The 22201-nt window shown below is 43.3% G+C and overlaps 1 protein-coding gene across 3 annotated transcripts in view; it reads right to left on the reverse strand.

Moving 5' to 3' along the window:
• Positions 1–3271: 3271 nt before the first annotated feature.
• Positions 3272–22201, reverse strand: part of DVL1 (dishevelled segment polarity protein 1) — an 84237-nt gene continuing 65307 nt past the window's right edge. The window contains exons 7-16 of one of the 3 annotated variants that reach the window (XM_066981899.1): positions 21206–21275; positions 20222–20361; positions 19827–19903; positions 19274–19341; positions 17564–17713; positions 12841–12972; positions 12463–12630; positions 11760–11966; positions 10442–10488; positions 7872–8010 (exon numbers count right to left, since the gene is read on the reverse strand). In XM_066981899.1, the coding sequence (XP_066838000.1) occupies positions 10478–10488; positions 11760–11966; positions 12463–12630; positions 12841–12972; positions 17564–17713; positions 19274–19341; positions 19827–19903; positions 20222–20361; positions 21206–21275 (1023 nt within the window). In that variant the 3' untranslated portion in view covers positions 7872–8010; positions 10442–10477. Of the gene's footprint in view, positions 8011–10441; positions 10489–11759; positions 11967–12462; positions 12631–12840; positions 12973–17563; positions 17714–19273; positions 19342–19826; positions 19904–20221; positions 20362–21205; positions 21276–22201 lie in introns of all 3 variants that reach the window. The other 2 variants (XM_048067574.2, XM_066981898.1) reach the window with 2 other exon arrangements.

Genomic DNA, 22201 nt, shown 5'->3' on the forward strand with positions numbered 1-22201 from the left:
CTGTGAGAGCAGAGGCTTGAGACAGCAGGACTCGCCCATCACTTCCCTTCTCTTGCTCCTCAGAAATACACGAGAGCCAAAGCTATAGACAACATAAGTGCCAACACAAGAAATAGATGAAGGATCTGCCAGTATCACATAATCTGGAGCTTTTTAGACCTCCTGCCCCATGCACAGGGTGTAAAGAACTTTATAATACAGGGAAATTGCATAAAGCCTCACCTTCCTCCTGCTAGGCGAATACGTTTGTACTGAAACCTTTTATAGGCCAGCAGGACTGGTTCACATACAGGTGTTATTCCTGTCTGTTCTTGTAGGTGTGCAAACTCCCCTGGCCTACAGGTCCAGCCTGCCAGCTCCAAGGCATTGCAAAATCAACACTGCAACACCTACGGCGTGACAGAGCTGACTCGGCAGCTTCAGGGATCACCACAAATCTTGAAGTCTCCAGCCAAGCACCTTAGAACTGCAGACCCTGACCCAGCTGAGGGGAAGGCCTGCTCTCTCCTCGGCGCGCCCGCTGTATTTTACCTCTCCTGTTGTTGTTTGAGACTCCTGGGACCACATCATCAAAAGGACTAAAACCCAGGACAAAAGAGGCTATGCTGCTGCTGCTACCAGTGGGAGAATTCTTGCTGTTGCTTTGCTTTACCGAAGGCTGGACTTTCCAGGTCTTTCCAAAGTAATTGCTATGGACATACCAGAGGTAACTTGATGCAGCTGCATGCACAGGTGGCACAATCTGATGAACTGGGTCTGCTCTGCTGGTGCTCAGGGTTGCTGGATCATTAACCCTGCCTAACAGAATCACAACAGCACGATTACTCTTAAATGTTTTCAGAGCTGATGAGCACGTCTGGCACTTTCAGTCCTTATTCTAACACTGTGTTCCACATTACGCTCTTTGTAATAAATGTGAATCCACCTCCACACTTCCAAGAGGCTGTTGAGAAACCAGCCAGCCCACTGCAGGCTCCTATGGCAGAAACTAAGCAAGAGAAGGCAGACAATATCTTCGACTACACAGGGTCACAGTAATAACCAAGTTATTATATCCATTCATCTATCATGAAGGTTGCCATGTGCACTGGTGTAATGTGAGGTGGCTAGTTATGTACGCTGCACTATCAACTGTCAGCCAATAATTATTAAATATTACCCAGTCAGTTTCTTTCTCAGAAAAGTCAAGAAAAGTGGCAGCTATCACTCTACTGCTATTTTCCCTAAAGTTTCAATGCGAAGTAGTAGAGACATTTATATTCAATCATGCCATATCAAGGAGGAATGATGATAGCATCTCTACTTCAGTTCAAAAGCAAAGGATACAACTCAATCTAACATCTTTAACCAATGCTACCATACTTACCTGTTCATAAACCTGGCAAAAGTGCAATTGGTCTCTAATGCAATTGTTAAAAAACTGATTTCACGTTACTGAAGTTAAGCAACTAGTTGAGAACAAGGGCTTTCTCAAAGTAAAACCCAGTATTTTAGTAAAGGCTGTACATGGTGGGTTTTTGTATCCTTTAAACAATCTTTATTCTACACTCCTTTTGCAATAAATTGCATCAGTGTAGAGGTGATGAACCACGAGAAGTGAAAATGGAACAAATTTATCATTAATTGACATTATTACCAAACAGTAGAGTAAAATTTCTCTAAGATTTTTTCCCCATCCACTTTGACAAGCAACCATACTGCTCTTTAATTCCCCATTTTAGACATAAAGTTTTCCAGCTATCCATTAAGGGTTATTAGAATGTAACTCATCAATTCAGCTCAATTAAAGAATTTGCAAATGAATCTAAACCAGAGAATATTTTCAGTTTAAAAAATAAATTGGTGCATTGCAAATCCAGCTGTCCTATATTTCTGTGGCTACCTGCACATAATTTTTTTCCTGGTGTACCTGAAAAACGTGAAACATTGCACAAAACCATTCCTCAGCATTATTAAAGAGAGTAAAAATCTGACCTGGAGACTGGAAGTCCTTGTGTCTGGAGACCACAGCAAGTCTTCATAAGCATCTTGTAGCACCTGAGGATCGCAGCAGTATTCCTCAATTCAGTGCTGCGATTTCGTAGCAGAGCAGCAGTAACTTTTGATCATCATTCCAGAGATAAAGAAGAAAAAACCAAATTTACCTTTACTGCTTCTCTTTCTGGCAGCAGAGCTAGAGCCACAATAGCCAGATTTTTCTTTTCCTTTTTTGGGGGGACTGGGAGAAAGAGGGAAAAGTACCTGATTAAAGTGTTCAGCCAGTGCCAGTCACCTGCAGACAATTCAGACTAGGTCAGCTGGAGTCCATCAGGCCCCTGCAGTAACAGGCTGCAAGCGCATGTGCAAATTCTGATCGTTTAATATTCACCTGACTGGAAAAATGATCATTTTATGTCCTATGCAAACAAACATGGCTTGGAAAGGAGAATATGGGAAATTCTGCAAGGTCATCTCATAGGCTCTTATATACGTCCGGTGCAGAATTGTGCCATTTGTAATAGGTGTCTCCTACTTTGTATCTTCTCCATCAGCTGGATCTCTACCAGCTAAAAAGAGGGAATCTGCCTCACATCAAGCTGTGGTGGCTCTTTGTACGTGAATCCCTCTGACCTTACAGGGAGGCCGAGTGTCCTTATGCTGTAAATACACCATGGTTTCAGCTTTACCAGTTAGTCTGCAAGAGGTGTCCTAACGATCCTAGCTTGTCTCTGCTGCGGTTTGCGTGCAGAGTCCAGAAGAAAGGGAATATTCACATGAACCAGCTGCATACACTGATGGGTTCTACCAGCAGATTCATCTCCTGGGTTTGCAGGCAGAAAAACTTGTTCCAGCTCACCTCTTTGCAACAGGACGCTTTTACTTCCACAAACTTTCTGCAGCCTTTCCTGTACACCTACTCCTGCCAAACTGAGAGAGGGAAAAGCCTGGTAATTAAGAGGAAGGGGAATTAATGAGGAGAGCATTACTTTTGCACCGATGTATTAGTCATTACCTCAAAGCTACAGCACCTCTGATGAATGGCAGGGTCTTGTATTTCCAGTCAGATGTCATTAAAAGTAAGACCTCTGCATTTCAATCGTCTGTGACCCAGTTTAGCTGTGAACGTTTACAGGGCTCCTGTCATACTCTGAACTGTCAGCACTTCTGAAGCACCATCAAAACACAGAATCCTGCTCCCTATCATTAGCTCCTGAGCAACCTTCTTCTGCAGAGAGGACGAAACTTCAGTGAGGGCAGGGGAAAAAAAAAAAAACAAAAGAGTAAGACTGAACCAGTAATTCATTCTTGAATTAAAGATAGTGCAGTAGTGCAAAGAACTGAAGACATACACTGCAGTTATCACATAAAATTAAAAGCTTTTTAGTGTTTAAAATAGCATTTACACATAAGCAGCTATATATTAACTATACAGACACTTGGGTTTTAATACAATATCTACAAAAAAGAATTCAATTATGCAATAGACATTTAACAGGAACAGTGCAGTCCATGCTAGTAAGAGGTCACTCTTTGAGTAGAACCAATTCTAGAATAGGTGATAGTCTGGGTTTTCATTATTTAAAATCATGTAACTTTGTTCCTCTACTGTACATAAAATTCTTTACATGTATTTCTAATCACTGATTAGAATTAATAATTTTAAGTCAATCTTATTACAATCCAGTTAAATGCAAAACAAAAACAATTACATCAACTCATGAGCTGTCAAGTCTCAAGATGGGACTGCCCATTTGAACAGAACAAAAATAATATCAAAAGTCAATGTCTGTGCATCATTGCTTGCCATCCAATATACCTTTGGATAAAGTGTCAAGGGGACTGTTACCTTTGAAAAGGAAATTTATTAACGGGAGGTAAAAGACAATAGCAGTGCTTTTAAGACTATTTGCCAAAAAACCCTTACTCCTCAGAGTTAATACATCGGGTGGGTACATTACCCCCACAGATACTACCTCCTTTGGACAGGAGACGTCATCCCAAACTATTTTCTCAAAGTTTTCTACGATCTTCCAAACATACCTGTCAGTCCTTGCTAAAAGCCGTTGGCAGGTATGCGTGAACATTAAGCCCAGCTGCAGGGCACGGGCAGATGCTGGAGGTCTCATTTCCAGAATTTTAGAAAAATGTCAGCTATTTAAGGCTCCTGTTGTGAGGTTGTTTCAGTGCCCCGTATAACAAACCCACCGCTTCTCAGTGTAGGTGGAAGGGTAGGCCATACATTCTAGAGCCCAGTCAGTGCCAGTTACTTGACAATTAAAATCAGAGAGAAATTTCAGGCCCTGATAAAAGAAAAAGACGGTTCCGCGGGACTGCAGCCTTCACAGTTTCCTCCACCTGGCACAGTACTTCCTGCTGCAAGCAGCTTCGTTGGCACCAGCGGCACTTCTTTCTGCACGTTGTACTGTACCCGGTAAGAGAAACTTGCACAGTTCGGCCCCAGCCCCCCGCTATTGCAAAGATAAATGCACATGCATCGAAAGCCAAGGGTGGGATTCGGGAAATCTTCTGTCTTCATTCACTTGTGAAAATTAAGTGCTAGCAATGGTTCAGGCCCAACTTTCCCGTAAGTCAAGCCAGCCCCTCCACTGTACGCTACGGGGGGGGAAACACTGAAGTTTTTTGTTTTTTCCACGCAGTGGCCACTATGTATTGCACTGTTCACAACATGGTCATTTACATTCTCCTACCGCTCTGTCAATAGCAGGCTCTACGCGCTCTGCGGTGCTAACCAACTCGCAAACCCGGCAGTACGCTCAGAGCGATTCCTATTTGCCTGAAATGGATGCCTGGTCTTGGGTGAAGCTAACTCAGGCGGATTTAGCAGCCTCGTTTCCTCCGCAGACGAATGCTTTCCCACACCCATGTTCCGGACTGTCAGCCTCGTTCCAGAGTTACCCACAAACACAGAAGTATATAACACCGTCAGTTCAACATCGCAGCGAAGACCAGCAAGACGCAGAACAGTTTCTGCCAACAGCACAACAACAAGACAAAAAAAAGAAAACACCAGCAAGTGTGTAAACTGCAACTCTCGAAAAAACATGAGGAAATTAAACATGTTTCTTCCATGGGCAAAAGCTCAGCCCCCAGTTTTTATCCCTTTCGGAAGTATTTTATTAAAATGACAGTCTTTTCCTCTGGTCCTGCAAGTTCTGCCTTAAGACAAGGCAGGCCAGAAAAATCATAATATATAAGAGACCAGAAAAGTTAAAATTGATTTAAAAGTAGAACCACTAGTGATTGTCAGGAAAGTCACAGACTCCTTCACAGTGTCTCCTGGAGACATAGCAGAAGTAAAGATTTTTTTTTACCCTGATTTATTTCATTGCTTTCAACGCTGATCTTTCAAAATGGTTTACTCCATTTAGTTAGTGTCTTTGCTGTGTTGCTGGGAGGAGGAAAGGAAAGGAAAGGATTCTCTTGCACAGTCAAGCTTCAGGTAGTGCCATTCTTTTGAACAAGTCATCACCAGGTCTGCAATCTACACTAGCCCATCAGATAGATTACGAAGAAAGCACCACTGTCAGAAACGTTATACAGGTTTTGGGGAGATTTTTGGAAAGAAAGCAGTCCAAAAGCACTCAGGCAGTTCAGAAGCCCAGTAATTCGGGTACCTAGTCTGAGTGACACAGTTTCCTAAATGCCTAGCTCCCTTTTGAAAGTGAGACTTAAGTCTCTGATTAACACAGACATTTGTAAATGTTGTTTGACTTCTGTATAAGGGATGTGTTTACACACAGATCTGTCGTAAGAAAAGAAGTAGTGACAAAAAACCTATCAGAATGAACAATATAAAAAATGGCATTTGAAGAGTAATTTTTCAAGGTGACAAAGGAACATGAACTACATGTATTTAGTGAGAAAGCCACGTTCTCTTTTAACATTCATATTGGGTAGTCACACTCCCCATATAGCATGGAACGTAACAAAGAAGCTTCTTATCAGTGAAGAAAATGCTTATATACAGTAAAGACTGATTTTAAAGCACCTGTCCTAAAGCCTGCCAGAAACAGGTAGCTAGCAAAGGATTTAACTGAGGCATGGCCCCATGGTCAAATGCCACCGAGTGGCTGCAGATTAACACCCATTTCCCATTACATGAGCCCCTCTAAGTGAGTGTGGGTGTGCTCTTACCATCTCGTTCAGATACTTTTAAAAAAGCTTCCTAAACAACAGAGAAGGTTCCTGGACACACTTACGAAGTGTCCACAGCCTAAGAGCGAAGAATACACGGTCATGAAATCCTGGGGATAGACAACAGCAGTTAAGCCAAAGCTCCCCAGCAGGAGTTTTAGCTCAGGTCCCACTCCGTGTCAGCTATACGATGCACTCATTGTACCATTTATGAGCTGCTCTCCAAACACCCTCTGGCCTCTCTGCTGACAACTAGCCCCCAGCTTTGCTTAGAACATTTTCCTTTGTGCCACACTGCAATCGGGATTAGGTATATTTGGGTTTCTATTTCAAAGCAGAGATTAAGCTGGGGAAAAAAGAGGAAGACACTGCTCAGAAATGAGGAATGGAAAAAGAGGTGATCGAGATGAATAGCCACGTCCCAGTGGGAGCCAGGATTTACCTATGTCTCTGATAGAAATATCCCTTTCAGCAGGGGAAAGCTGCAGCTACACTAACAATTGCATAGCAGCAATCATCCTATTTCTGTGGAAACAACTTGTAAAACCAGTAAGCAAGTGCGCATTATAACCAGAAAAAACAGACACACCTGTCAGCAGGGATGTGACGGAAATGCCCAGGAACAGACTGCAGCTACAAAGTCACTACCGTGATACTAAATGAAAATAACATTACACGTTTTGCACGAGGAACACATACAGCAGCAAGACTCCACCACTTCCTGGACAGGATAATATCTAAAGAAAAAACGAAGATCGATTTATACTCCCTAGTCAGTAGAAGAAGGTAGTCACAACTTTGCTTTCTGCTGGGAACTGGTTTGAGCCTGCTCCTTTCCAAGCACGGGTTGTCTGCACGCTCGCAGGTGCCACGGCTGCTTAGCTCGCTGACTGATGCATCCAAGAAACAGCGTTACGAGGCAGTATCACAGATACCAGCCAACAATCTCTTTTTTTTTTTTTTTCCTTGTAGGGCAAAAAGCAGAGGAAAATAAAAGTGCTACTATGCATTACTGGAAATCCAGGAGTTATGTGAAATAATAGTCCTTGAATCAGCCAAAAAGATACACTAATTGCACTGAAAGTAGGTGCCACAGTTACCAAAGCTCATTAAGATGTGAATATACACCAGCCAACCACAATCAAAAACAAGAGGGGAAGAAAGAAAAATAAAAGGATAAAAAAAAAAAAAAAGATGCCATCAGTTTGCTGATATTTAACAATCCCAGGAGGTTTTTTTCGTTCATCGTTTTTGTCTCTTTTTTTTGTTGTTTTTTTTTTTTTTTGTTTGTTTTGTTGGTTTTTCTGCAACACACAATTGCAAACCAGGAAGGCGTGACATGCAAGACAGCCAAGTTTCTTCTGGTGACTGTTCGACAATGACCAGATTTCCCACCCGCCCCCAAAACAACCCACCCCAGCCCTCCCCCGAGCAGAGTCTGAAGGCACTTCCTCTCTCACATGATGTCGACAAAGAATTCACAAGGGTTGCCCATAGCCTTCTGGAAGGACTGCCGGCTCCCCGTCAGCTCTGGAGGCACGGAGCTCAGTTCTCTCACAGGGGGCCCTCCGGGGGGGCCGCTCGTCCCGTAGACTTTGGAGCCCAGCTTGGGGAGGTTGTAGAGGGGTGGCACTCCCGGAGGCCCGTAAGAATGATGGCTGTGGTGGCTTCTCTCGCTGTGGGTGGCAGAGACGTGACTCCGGTGGCTGAGCTGGCTGACGGGCCTCTCGCGACGCACGACGCTGGCGCCACCCCCGCTGCGGGCAGTGTGGTCAGACTCGCTGCCGCTGCCCGCCGACTTGCGGTCCTTCTCTCTGCCAAGAGCTCTCCTGCTGTTCTCGCTGTTGCTTCGGTTCGAGCCGCTGCTTTTGCTTCCTAAAGCCCGCGAGAGCCGGGGGGGGGGGGGAAAGGACACACAGAAAAGCAGAGTTAGCTCAGCTCCAACTGCCCCCTCCAGCATCAGCTCCTACCAGGTACGACCGCTGGAATGGCGACAATGCTAACAAAACCAGGCCTCAACGTGCTGTCGGTGGCTTATGGCATTTAGCGGTGACAAATGGTAGAATGAAGCTGACGAGGTTGTGCCATGCACAGGTACACGTAGACACCTTCAGAGCTCGCACAGTGAAAGCAGCAGCTACCTTACAACTAGGGGCTGAAGGCACCCGCTCCGCCGCCGCCTCGCTGCCTGCAGAGAGGGCAGCAGCAAATACGGAAGGAAGGAGCGGGCATTCAGGTTCTGACTCGCAAGCAAACGAGGTTTAAGCTAATTAGAACTGTCTGCGCCTTTGCTATCTTCTGTTGGCAGACGTTTTTCTAAAGGAAACTCCTTTTGACTTCTCCTGTACCACCGTTGGTCACACTGGGCAGACGCTCACTCGAGGCTAAATCACCTGAGGCTAACAGATGTCCTTTTGTTGGTCTCAGTAGATAGATCCTTCTAAAATTCATCACCACAGTGTTTTGTTGTTGGAGAGCTCCTGAAAACCAGTTATTTATTGAACTGCTCTACGACGAATCAGTACCATGCAGGATATTCGCAGCAGAGGCCACTAAACCAACTCAGAAAACCAGAGGACTGCTGCTGGCACGTACGCTGAGTTGTTGCCACAAACAAGTTTCACTAAACTGTGGAACTGATTTTAAACGAAAGTCGAAGGTCATGCTCTGTTACCATCAGAGACAGGACAGACGTCAGGAGATGTTCCCAAGTTAATTATTCTTTTAAAAACAGAACAAAGAACCCTACATGATATCTCATTAAGTTTCTGCCCTTCGGAACTGAGTAGTGACTTAAGCCAAAGCCCCTAGTGCGAGGTTGTCTTCTTGCCAGCAAGGATCCCCAGCCAGTGGGATACGGGACCAGCTTTTGACTCTGGATGAGCCACCGAGTCTCTAGGGCCACTGAAATAGGAAAACCAGACTGATTCAGAGCTGCTCCAATCTTGCACTACAGATGTTCATGACCTTCTGTCTGCCACAGCTGATGCTTAGAGCGGGCAAACAGAAAGAAGAGAGAAACCACCTACAATACAACAGTCTGAGAACCAGCAGCATAGCTGTTATCATCTGGTCATGCTAAGGTTCACTCTCTCCCTGACATGCCTTTAAAGCCCGTCACAGAACAATCAAAAAGTCCTCCTAGTCCTTGATTCTAAAGTCAATCTAACAACAACGTCACCTTCTTGGCAGCCAGGGACTGGCCTGTCTTAGAGGGCGAACTTTAAAATGAATTTTAAAAATCTGTATTTGAGGTGCTGAGAAAAGTTGTGCTCAGCACTGCCACGATACACTGCCATCAGCCTTCCCTCTGTTACTGCCAGATACAAACTCCAGCCATCGCTGGATGATCTCTCGCTGTCCTTTCATACGGTGAGCGCCTACCTGAACAGGGATGTGACCTTGTCCTAAACACTGTGGTGACAGCAACGACCTTTTGCAGAGGAGCTGGTCCTCACATGAGTGCTTTTCCAACAGCAAGCCTGCTCGTGACTTACGAAATACCCTAAGCCCTGAGTACCATGAGCAGAGTCAGATGGTATGGCCCAGACGAAATAAGCAGCAACCTAAATTAGAACAGAACCTTGAACAGAGCTGCAGCTTCACAGAAAACTTTGCTAGATCTTCCTCCTCACCTGCTGCTTCCCAGAACACATCTCGTTCTATCCCTTGACTCAAATCTTTGTCTTTTGTCTCTAAGTATCAGCAAATGCATTGCATTCATATCAGAAACATGGCATTTTGGGGGCTCTGGAGCAGCACCCTCATTCAACAGGTGAATTCAGCTATGAAATAACACTGCACGTAAAAGAAAGAACACACGAAACCCAATTCTAACTCTATATTGAGAGTGACCAGTGCAATCTTGTGTCCCAAAGCTCTTTGTCCCTGCCTGAAACATCTGGACAGTGCTCAAATGTCTGAGTAAACCAGCACTGGAAGGACACTGGCAGATATGTCCAATCCGGACGGATTACATCAGGCTAATAAATTAGGAGCTAGGATTTATTTATTTATTTTAATGAAGGGCAGTGAAGAGACCGGTGATGGGATTTTCTCATTTCGGCTGACGGTGAGCTATCTGATGCCATTCTCTCTGTGGCTGCTGCAGCACAGTCACACAGGGGGCAGACAGCTTGATATGCTAACGTCACACTACCGGACTACTGTGCATTGAGACAGGCTGAGCGTCCAAGGCAATTCAAAAGAAAAGAAAAGAAAAAAATACAGCTAAACATTTGGGTCACAAGAGTCTAAATGATCATGCTGTGAAGTCATTATTATCATGGAGGCGTTTGAAGCTTACCAATCCCCTAGAGTCAGCCATTCCTCTATGAATCCTTCAGTCTAATGCTTGCTCAGAACAAAACAAGGGAATAACAGTTACAAAACAAGAAACAACACAGCAGTGTAGTTTCCAAATGAAGAACAAGGAAGGAGTTGAAACTCTTCAAAATGAAACACTCTTGGTGCCTTTCGTAAGGTCTCTGCCAGTAACACGTGCCGCATGGATAAAATACCATACCTTTCCTATTCCAGCGGCAGAGATCTAACGGCCTGCTACCCACAGAACCAGCTGCCAAAATAAAACAAATGCCCACATTCTTTCCAGCACAATCAGCTTGCAGTTCTAAAATCTCTGGATACCACTGCGAGCGTCCTCACAGACACTTATTTTGAGATAAAGTGAGAAGCAGTAGTTCTAAAATCCGGTGAGCGAGTTCCTGTTCTGAAATTCTTCTGTGCAATTTTGCAAAATCTATCAGGAAGAAGCTGCATCCAAGTTTACTGGATGTTTATCATAAAAATGCAGGGAATCCTCACCTTTTCTTTACTGGCAGCATTTCCAAAAGCAAAATTCACTTTGGAAGCGATTAAAAAAACATAAAAGCAGAAAGCAGTAGGGCCTTGTCTGTACAGCCATAAAATACATAATTTTTACTTACTAAGTTTTAAAAATGAATAACAAAATGATCCTACAGCAGGAAAGGAGGAGGTCAGGTTTTTAATCCATGCAGTATTATCTTTTTTCCCCTATCATGTATTCTAAAATAGACTCTCCTCCCTGTGAGCAGTGTTTCAGCCCTGTAAACCTTCTGGCTGGCCACCTCACACTTGTCTTACACAAGCAAAAGGAATGATTATACTGAATTTTAACAAAAAGCCAAAAGCACCACGGTTCTAATCCCTGTTCCATCAGCAATCCAGTGGCCTAATTTCTAGGCATATCAAGCAACTGCAGCCCCCACCGCTGGTAATGTCTCTGACCTCTAAATAGGGTCAAAACTTTTATTTTTAATTTGTTTTAACAGGGTGGACAACTGAGTCATTAATGTTGGTTGCTCCCCGTTGGCACTTTGCATGGGGTCCAGAACTACAGCACAACTACAAACAGGATGCAGCACTGACTCGCTTAAAACATGGCTGGCAGTTTGAATACAGAGCTGAAAGGCTAACCCACCCCACCACATACACAAACGCTTTTGATTAAGTGCAGTCACACCAAATCCATGCAAGTAGCGTACAGAACCACAAGACTGGAACACAAACGATACTAAGGAAGTCAAGCAAATGGTCAGGGATAATGGCAGCTGCAGAAATACACACCAGATTAACCAGCTTACCTTCGCTTTGCTGGCTCCCTGCACTGCCACTACCATAGCTAAAGCCTGGGTCTTGGTATGCTGGTGGGAAACACGGAGGGGGCAGAGGATACTGATACGGGTACCCTTGGCCTAACGGCCAGGGAGCAGCAGGATGTGGAAGTGGAGCGAGGGTATCTTGATCCGAGGCTCCGCTGGAACCATTGTTGAGGTTCAGTGCAGCCATATCTGGAAAAGAAACAAAAGGTGAAAACTGTGCTCCTCCCTAGCAGCTGATTCCTGAATGTTACTAATGGCTTGCACAGCACTTAGGGTGCCTACGAGGGACTCAGTCTCCAGACTTCACTCACAATATCACACATGGTAGAGCAGACATTAATACTTACCACTGAGCACCCAGAATTTCTGTAAGTCAGGGAGGAATAATCCCCATTTTATGGATCGGAAACTGAGCGTGACTGACAAGCAGGAGCCTGGCATCGCCAGAAATAAATCCAGCTTCCCTGAGCCCCAGTGCAACACGCTATTCAATGAGCCCATCTTTTTTCAAGTGGTCTCTTTGCTGGCCTAGCAAGAAATGTCAACCACTCGTCATGCAGCTTCAGAACAATGGCTTGTTCCGAAATGTTCACTTGTGAAATCCTGCAGGACTCCTCTGTGCATCCTGAGAGCACAGAAGAGACGACACACATGCAGCTCTGCCCTTCACAGACGGTGAACTTACTGCCACAGAGGTCTCCAAAGACATAATAGCACTGCTCCGAGAAGGTGATTTTGTTCACAGTGTGCCTGAGGTAGCCGTGTTTTAACATGCTGCTGGCGTATTTTCTAGCCTCCCGCCGGTCTTTGAAGCCTTCCACATGTGTGTAAAGCCAGTCAACCACATCTGCTCCTAAAATGACAAAAAGGAAGAGGAGACCCAGGAACATCCAAAACCAAATTAATCTTTATTGAATTTTAATCTTCACATTATCTAATTCACTCGAACAGGATTAAAAAACAGGTCATAACAGGATTAAAAAAAAAAAAGGTTGCATAGCTTCTGCAGCTGACTTCTAAAAAGCCGTTTTTTTTATCCCCAGCATTCCCTTGATCTGCTTACCTATCACTGCATTGGAGATGGTAATTTTTAACCACATCCTGTCCCGGATTTCAAGGCCTGAGTCTGGTAGCTGCATAACCTTGACAATAGTAGCCATGTCACTCTTCACAGTTAAGGGAGATTCTTCTAATTCTAAAAGCAAAAAGGTTACATGCTTCTTTGAAATGAGCGGCTTGAAAAGAACTTCTCAGCTCCCAATCTGGATGAAACATTTCAAGATACAGGTTGACCAACAGATGCAAAAACACAAAGGTTCCCAAATGCACCCCTATCGATGGCATAAATTACAGCTTTTATCAATGCTTCAGAGACTGTGAATTGTCAGGAATGATACCCTTCTGCAGGGAGAAAGATGATGACCATGTCTTCAGCATGGATATCAGCCTCCACTCGTCTTTTTAAGGTTTGGACATCAGCGCAATTGGGGAGAACTGACATTAGAAAAGAAAGCTTCCATCATCAAGATAAGGCTAGAGGTTTCCTTAATAAATAAATAAATAAATAAAACTTTCCAGGATTCTGATGATGGCAGCCTTGTGATCTACTAAGTCACTTAACCCAGCAGAAGCATTACTTTGCCCCGCATTTTTTTTGGCACAACACTTAAAAATAAATAAATAAAATGCTGCTCCCCATTGCTTCAGCAGCTGTCACAGCTCCATTCATATTTCACACATTCTTACGGGCAGAGCTGACTTACCAGAGGCTTTGTAACTTCCTAGCTGATTTTTATAGTAAAACTAGACTTAGGAGTCTAGCTCCTTTAGAAACTCCTTTCTCCTATACATGGAGAGAAACTGGCATCTAATAATGAAAGCTCAGGGGACTGAATCTGGCTCTAGGAGTCTACCAGCCTTGTGCTAACCACGTAGAATTCAATCACCCTTTCTATACATAGTAAGATATCCTATTATCACTGGATACAGCACTCAGCCCGCCTTCCTGCTCCCATCTTCTCAGTCCTAGTAAATTCATTTGTGCTCTGTGTTTGCAGTTCAAACTCTCCAACAGGAATCCAGGACCCTTCTTCCCTCCCTTCTCCCAGCTCCCCGTATCACCCACCTTTCAAAAGCACAAGGGAACCAAGTTTGCTCTTTTCCAGCAAGTCAAAATATTGATAACAGGTACAAGCATGAAACAATGAAAACTGAAAATGCTTCCTTCGGTACATGCACTGCTAATATGCATGAAAATACCCCATGCCATCCATGCATGCAGTTTCAATACTTATCAAGTGAACAAACGCTAACATTTTGCTTTTGCTTTAAGTTAGTTTGGTTAGTGGCAAAAAGCAATGTGTTCATTTGGAAAAAAAAATCAATATTCAATCAATACTCAAGTATGTGGGGAGCAATAAATCGTTTTTTTTCTTGGAGACCTGCGATCTGCAAACAAACAACACTAGCCAAATAATCATCAACGTTTTCTAGCCTGCTAGCTGCTGTCCAAATGTGAAAATTTCTGTGATGTATCTAAAAATGCATCCATTTTGGTCTGAACTTTGTCAGTCAACTGTGGGCCTGGCTACCTGACCGCCTGCACAGGTATGTGAAAATCTGAGGAACAGCACAGACTCCTTTCCAGGGGGACCAGATCTACAACAAAACTCTCTCTCGGGGCTTTGGTTATTGATTTGAAGTGGCGTCTTTGCCCATTGGCAGATCCTGTTAAGAAAAGAGGTGTATGCTCCAGGAAAATGAAGTCCTACCACGTGTAACACCACCCCTGGTTTGTATCCTTATTCGTACACATCTGCCCAAACCAAAAGGTCCCAGGAAATTCACAGTGCCTCAGGCTGAACGCTATTAAACAGAAATAGTTTAAAGGATTTTGGACTGAGACTTCAAAGTCCATGCGAGAGAAACAGAGCACTTTCCAACAATGTCAGTGGGCTTCATTCAAAACAGCGGGACTTTCAAGGAACCCTGCAACACTTGAAGTTAATCTCCTGGAAAGGAACAGCACTTCTTTGCAGGAAGGGATCCTGCAGTAGCACAACTGGGGCTGGAAAGTTCTATCTTTAGCAGAGCAAACGAGGACCAGGCTTTGCCTTGACTGACGTACCGAGTCCAACACTCACAAACCACGGTGAGACAACATTCTCCTGCATCAGCCAGAACACTGCTGGAGAACAAGATGCTTCTTAAAGCAATAATTACTGTGAAAAAACTCAGTCTGCCTTGGCTCGGATATCCCTGTTTTTGAAGGAACGTGCCTGAGAAAAGAGTTAACAGAGCAATTCCTAGTGTGTGGCGGTGATTTGTATGGCACAAAATCTTGGATACTTTAATGACTAGCACTGATGTGATTGATGGTGGCTGTGCAAATGCTTCAGATATCAGAATTTCACTTTTGATCCAGAGGCCAGAGAACAAAGGAATGCTAATCAGAAGAAAAGCGGAGTTATTCAATCCATTTAGAATTATTCAATCCTGGCCTTGCTATATAAACAGAGTAAAGCAGCAGGCATTCACAGCACTTAAAACGAGGAACCATGAAACAGCTTTGCCTAAGATGATTCCATTAATTCACTGCTTCCACTTCTACAGCCAGATTCTGTAGAACAGACACTAGATTCGCTTCAAATACCAGTGACTCTTCCCTCAGAGGAACTGAAATAGAGAATTTTCAACTGGAACTTGAAAAGTGAGAAGGCCCCATCGTGCACAAGGCTCCCCGAGATGCAAATGCACAGCCTCTTTCTCTCTCTCCCTCTGCCCCTCTCTTTCTCTCTTCCTCCCTTCTTCCCCAGCTTTGTTTTTCCTGGCAAGAAGGTTTCAGGGGACAGGTGCTCCCTGTGCTTAGGGCCCTGAGGTGTTGCCTGCCGTGCTCTGCGGGGTTCACAGGACTGAACCGAGGCAAGCAGTGTTAAACAGGTCACAATAAAGCTCAGGGGTACTCCCCAATTTCTTGCATTCGGGAAAGTCACTGACATAGAAATGAGAAGCTGTCTCCAGAAACATGGTTCTGCTCCCAAATAACCTTTATTTTAAAAGTATGATTGAGAGGGTGTCTACATTCCACACTTCCCAATCACATTACTATATACCAAGGCACACAGTACAGGAATATTTCAAGAGGAATGTAAATAGAGTAACAGACTCTTGTTTGACAGCAGTCAGTAGATACATTTGATTCCAGAAATCTTTAGTACCTGTAAGGCTGAAAACACATCTCAAGGTAAAGCAGTCATCATCTAAGTGGTTCACTTGCTTTCTACTGCAGATGTATTTTCCCTCCAGTGGTGCTGCCTACTACTACACCTACAGAAAGGATAACCCCCTTTTCAATTCATGGTGAGGCATAATCCCAGGAGCAATCCCCTTGTAAAATAACAGAGAGAGTAAGAGAAAAAGAGGCAGACACCTATGTACTCCAATAGGGCTTAAATGGGCCCTGCAAATGCAACTCTCATGCTTCAGCCATGCCTTTGTCCCGGAAAGATTCTGTCCCTAATCATCAATACCACACTGGTCTTTAAAGTATTTGAAGGGTTGTTGTTTTTTTGTTTGGTTTGGTTTTTGTTCTTTTTAATGATACCCTCCCTTTCTCTCTGGAAAAAAATCTTACCAAATGTAAAATAATACTCAGTCCTTCTAGTTTAGACTCCAGATCTGGCAAACACTTAAGTATCCCTTTCTTGATAAACATACAAGCATTCAGATGGTTTTCAGTGAATGCATACTGAATGAGCTTTGTTCCACAAGTGAGATAATCTCCTCAGAAGTTTAAAGCCACTTCAAGATTTGCATGTATATATAAACAAATACAACAAATTTCCTTGCTAGAGATGAAAAATCTGATAGAAAGGCTGCATCTCTAGACAAACTCTTCCATATTAATATTACAGGAAACAAACCCATATTATTGAGGTATAAAGTGCCTCAGTGCTTTCCTGTCAAGTAACAAAGATTAAGAGCTGTTTTAAGTACGAACACGTAACACATACACTTAAATAAAAACTAGGATTTCAGTGGACAGTTTTCTCAGGGATGCGTGATCCTCATCTATTTGCCCTGCCTTAGTGCCACGCATTTCAAACCAAATGCTACCTTTTATCCCACATTCACATCAGAAAGCAAGGGGAAAGTAAAAGAAAGGAAGAGTTTATATTCTTTAAACAAAAGTTTCCAAGATAAGGAATCATGACAACTTGTTGGTTACATGGATATGACTATTTCGGAGACTGTCACAGACAGACAAACCAGGAGAGAAGGCTGAACTCTAACCTTAATTTCACATGGGACATTTGTTTTTTCTCAGTTCAATAAATCCTAAAAGTATAAAAAAAGTATAAAAGAAGGCTATGTAAATATCAGTGAAGATTTCCTAAACGATACGCTAACATTGCTATCCAGTGACATTCACCTGAAGCAAATTATTTAAATTTCTAAAAAAGCAGCCAAATGCAAGGAGGAAGCCCTCACATTCATCTGAGGGGGTAAAGTTGGGGGCCTGACTTGTAACTTTAAAAGGGACCAGAAGCCACCTCTCCCTGCACGTAAACCCTGGCAAAACACCACTGCATTAACTTCTGACCTTTCGGAAAAGGCTTTATGCTCCCCTTAAGAATAACAAATGTAAAAAAAAAAAAGCATTCAAGAGTTCTGTGACGGCTGTCGTTTTCATCGTGCTCGTGGCTGGGGTCGTTTTTGCACACAGCTCTGCACTGCTGGCCCCGAGCAGAAGACGCCTGCCCTGTGCTGGCCGCAGTGTGACTTACTTTCCGAATCGGGAATTGAGCTTGTTAGTGAGGAGCTGGTAGATGTGGTGATGCTCATGGAGGGGCTCATACCGTAACGGGGGTACGCTCCCGTCATGGCTGTGGTATGAGAGATCCACGCCGCAGGGTCAATTGGCCTCACTGGTTCAGCTGCAAAACAGGGAGAAAAAGGCGAATGGAATCAGATTTGCATTAAACAGTACAATCCTAGTAAGAGCAAATGTTTTTTGAGAGCCCAAGTCCTTGCCGTTCTGTTCTCACAACAGAGACAGCCCCAGCTGAAGGGAACAGAAAACACCTTGACAGCAGAATAAGTTTAATCTAGGAATTGCTGCACCAGCCTCACAGGATGTAACCATGCCATGCTCCTGCAACTGTCGTATTTTTCCATGCAGGAAATATTTTTACTTGTAGGAAAGAAGCTATCAGTCCAGTCATAATATTTCACTGTTATTCTGCACAGTGAGAGATTCTCATTTTGCTACGATGTGAAATACTACCAAGTGTTCTGCCCCAGCAGACAGGAAGGTCTCTGCCTACTTCTAAGAGCTTTGGACCCAAAACAACCACTCAAAGGGTGAATCTTCTACTGTAGGTGAAATAGAATGGTAACTTTAGAGCTCTGTATGTGCAGAAATAAGGCATCAGGGAATTCCCCTCTCAGTGTTTTCAGGAGCCATAACGAAATTTTCCAGGACTGGAATAATCTTGCAAAACAAACAGAAAAGAGCATTCAAAGAGACTGGAATCAGAGAGGAATGAAAATTACACCCAGACCTTAAGAACATCCATAACACAAGACATTTTTAAAGCTGGGAACAAAACTGAATTTTCCCCTTATCCTGGATTACTTTTCTTCTGAATTACAGTAGCTGTTGTTCCATTGCCTTGTAAGATAATTCTTAAAACCAGAAATGATAAACAAGAGCTCTGCTTACGGCGGGTGCTTCTTCAACATATCCCACACGTTAATGCAACCAATTTACCCTACGACAGCTATTTGCCTCGGGTCACAATGGGTATATCTTCAATAAACAAAGGGCAAACTGATACACAAGCTCTCCCTGTAGCAAATCTGAAATATGTGATTTGTGGGTTTTTCTTTTGTTGATGCTGGTTTTCCTGAAGACTTCACCAAGTGAGTTCCTGTAAGTCTGCAGGAGTCTATTGTATTCTTTCAATAGCTGATGCTATCCACAGCATCTTAGGACTGGCAACAAGCTGGCTTCAGTATCTTGAGCACAGCACTCACCAGCAGGAGGCAGCTGTGTTTGTCACAAGAGCACAGACCTTTTATAGCTACTGAACTATTTATTAAATCAGAATTTTCAAATTAGATAATTTTTGAGAGTGTCTATGCATATTAGACAACGTTGTTTGCCTCAGATTTTAAAAATACTCTGTTTAAATTCTTTCTTACAAGTGCATACATGACAAAATGAGGCTTTTTAACCCCTAAGTATATTTTTCCTCCCAAACTTCTATCAATAAAAAGGTTAAGTTGAGAAGGATACAGGCACTGCAGCCTCAGAAACACTATCTTAAGCCCCTGCCTCCTAACACAAAAAGCAACCAAGCAACACGTTCAAACTTCAAATTAGAAACATGGAACTTGTAGGGAAAGGAAATCAGATGCCAAAATTGCTGAAAAATGTTCTAGACCTTGCTGGCTCCACAGGAACTCAGCAAGGAGCATAAATATGTACTCACCCCTGGGGATGGTGAAATAACTCCTGGGAGTAGGGTCCCAACATTTGGCTACCGTTAGGCTGATAGGTCTGGGAATAAAGAAAACAGGTAAGGGTGACTCTCAACTTTCCCAAAGAAGTTGTGACTGCCACAGTGAATTCTCTCAAACCAACTTAGTCCTATCAAACAGTTGTCAGGTACATTCTGAGAAGGCTTTTGAGATGCTTGTCCAAGTATTTTCAGCACAGACTAGTATCAGATCAGTTTCTGTTTTTCCATATATCATGAGCGCTACTGGTGAAATCTGTTAAATGATCAGCTCCTGAGATATTAAAACTCTCATCATACAAACAAATGGTGCTACTGAAACCAGACAACTCCCAGTTTGTGTTGGTTTTGGCTGGTACGTTGAAACCAGTCTCATCTACCCATCACTCACACTAAGAAGTTCAGAGTTGAAATCAGCAATCACATTGGCTGCTTATTCAGATCAAAATGTTGATTTGTGAGGTTTGCCCAACACCAATAACTGTATACGGAGTATAAGTAGCGAGAGATTTTGTAATATGCTCACCCTGGCTTGGAGACTATTTCCCGTAAAACCCGTACTGCATCGTCATTGCTCATGTTCTCAAAATTGACATCATTCACCTGAAATGTTGCAAAAAGCAGAGGTCAGGCTTAGCAACAGGAACCCGAAAGACATTCTAGTTATTTGTTTCCAAATTTATTTGCCTTCTAACTGTTTCCATTCCCCTGAGCAGGTGCAGAAATGTTGCTTCTCAGAGAACATCAACTATCCAACAGAGCTCGCTAAGATTTATGCATTGAAGTGAGAACAGTCTTTGTGACACATTTCTCTGAGCATGGGTGAATTCTGGTTAACTGAATCCATGGATCTGGTGGGATGACAGAGCTGAAGCCACCAACGTACAAGAGAGCAGCACGTATTTCTGGACACAGACCAACCTGCAGAAGCATGTCTCCTGGTTCAATTCGGCCGTCTGCTGCCACAGCCCCTCCTTTCATAATAGAGCCAATGTATATGCCACCATCACCCCGGTCATTGCTTTGTCCTACAATGCTGATTCCCAGGAAGTTATACTTTTCTATACAGGCAAAAAGGGGAGGATGGGGGGGGAAGAAAAGCAAAAAAGGTGACTGAAATGATATTGAAGAGCTAACACCAGGTTACTTCAGTCCTGAAAAATCAGTTCATTGCTTTCTCTCAACACATCAGCTGGGCTGCGTTTGATTTACAATACCTCAGTTTGCCCTACTGGGATAAGTCTGCCTGGCATGGTCAGGGAAAGGTTGCTAAACCCATCATTTTTTCTTGCACATTCAGGGAAAAGTTGCTAAACCCATCATTTTTTCTTACAAGACAAAAAGCGAAAAGTTACATTCAAAAAATTAGCAAGAGAAGCGACATTGAAAAGACGTGTCTACACTTAGAAATTAGGCAGCTGATCAGCATCAGGCAATGTTTTTCCACACCTCAGAAGAGGAAGGAGAAATTTGGTGCTACTGAAAGGTGCTGAACTGACAGTCCTGCACTTTTCTAACTGGCTAAACAACGAAACTTGTGAGCTGCAGAAATGCAAACCTTCAGTGTTAGGAGCAAGAACAGAAGGGCAATATCTGACCCCTTACCGTTCCTAGAAATAAAAGCAGAACTCCATATCCTGGGTCTACATTTCCAGCTCCTTCCCTGGACTTCTTGGGAAGAAAACTGATCTGCTTGTGCAAATAGCTCCCAATTATCCAGTACTGGACTGGGAACCCAGGCACACCCAACAGAGTTAGCAACTTTCAGCTGCCCTTCCCTTTAGTTTGACTGGAGTTCTTTCAAATCAAGCAACTTTCTATGTGCTCCAAAGGCTACTGCACCATGACAAAATATATCCGTATCACTTGAAATTCATCATAAAAAAACACTGCTCGTCCTCTTACCCATGTTGAGTGTGACAGTGATGATATTTAGGGACATGGTAGAATCAGTGATGCTGCTGAACGAGGATGACTGCAAAATATAACAGAAAATTCTCAAGGTTTTAAATAGCTCAAAATAAGGCAATAAAAATAACTACTGAGGGCTAATTCATCGGGAACTGATTAATAGGTTTCCATCTGGAAGGCATCCAGAAACCTCTATGGACTCCTCAAAATTATTCTTCATTTAGAGTCTGTAAGGAAAAAAAATCTGAACACAATCCACACTTTCTGCAAAGGGTTCTTTACAAAACACACGAAGCAAGTTCCGATACTGAGGTTTCTCAGCTGAAATTCACACTGAGTCATTTCTGCATCCCGACTACATGACTGACAGGCAGACATTCAAACATTAAGTGCCCAGTGTAGTGTGAATTATTACGTCCACAGGCTCCTCCCTAAAGAGAGAGCAACACACGATCCTTCAGAAAGTGAGCAAATACCTCCTCCCCCCAAGAAAATAAACATGTGTTTATCTTGTCTTCTACAATACTTTTTCCTCACTACTACTCCAGTTCTAGTGATAAAATACATACATACTCATTCTCTAATCTGTAAAGACTGATATTTATAGGAGAATGAAGCAACTACTTTACGAACTGTCATTTAAATCACCCTTGTCCTGTTATCATGGGACTAGCACAGGAAAGGACAAGAAAAGATTTGAAATTTCCTATAAACTTGGGTTTCTCCTTTCAGCAGGGTGCCCGCCTCAGCACTTTGTGCATCAGATGTCTAGGACAGGACCGCAGACACCTTCGCATTAACCCCTCGCCCACACCAGCCAGAAGCATAAGGAAGTTGTCCTGCAGAGGATGGGCTTGAAAGAGACAACAAGCAACGTGACCACACCACAGTAAAAGGAGGAAGGGGGAGGAGAAAAAGAATTTGAACCTAGTGCTGCAGAACTTCAAACCTTAGAGATTTAGTCCAGGGTAGACTGGAGCCAAAGCGATT

The sequence above is a fragment of the Anser cygnoides genome, chromosome 23 (genome assembly GCF_040182565.1).
Source record: "Anser cygnoides isolate HZ-2024a breed goose chromosome 23, Taihu_goose_T2T_genome, whole genome shotgun sequence".
NCBI lineage: Eukaryota > Metazoa > Chordata > Aves > Anseriformes > Anatidae > Anser > Anser cygnoides.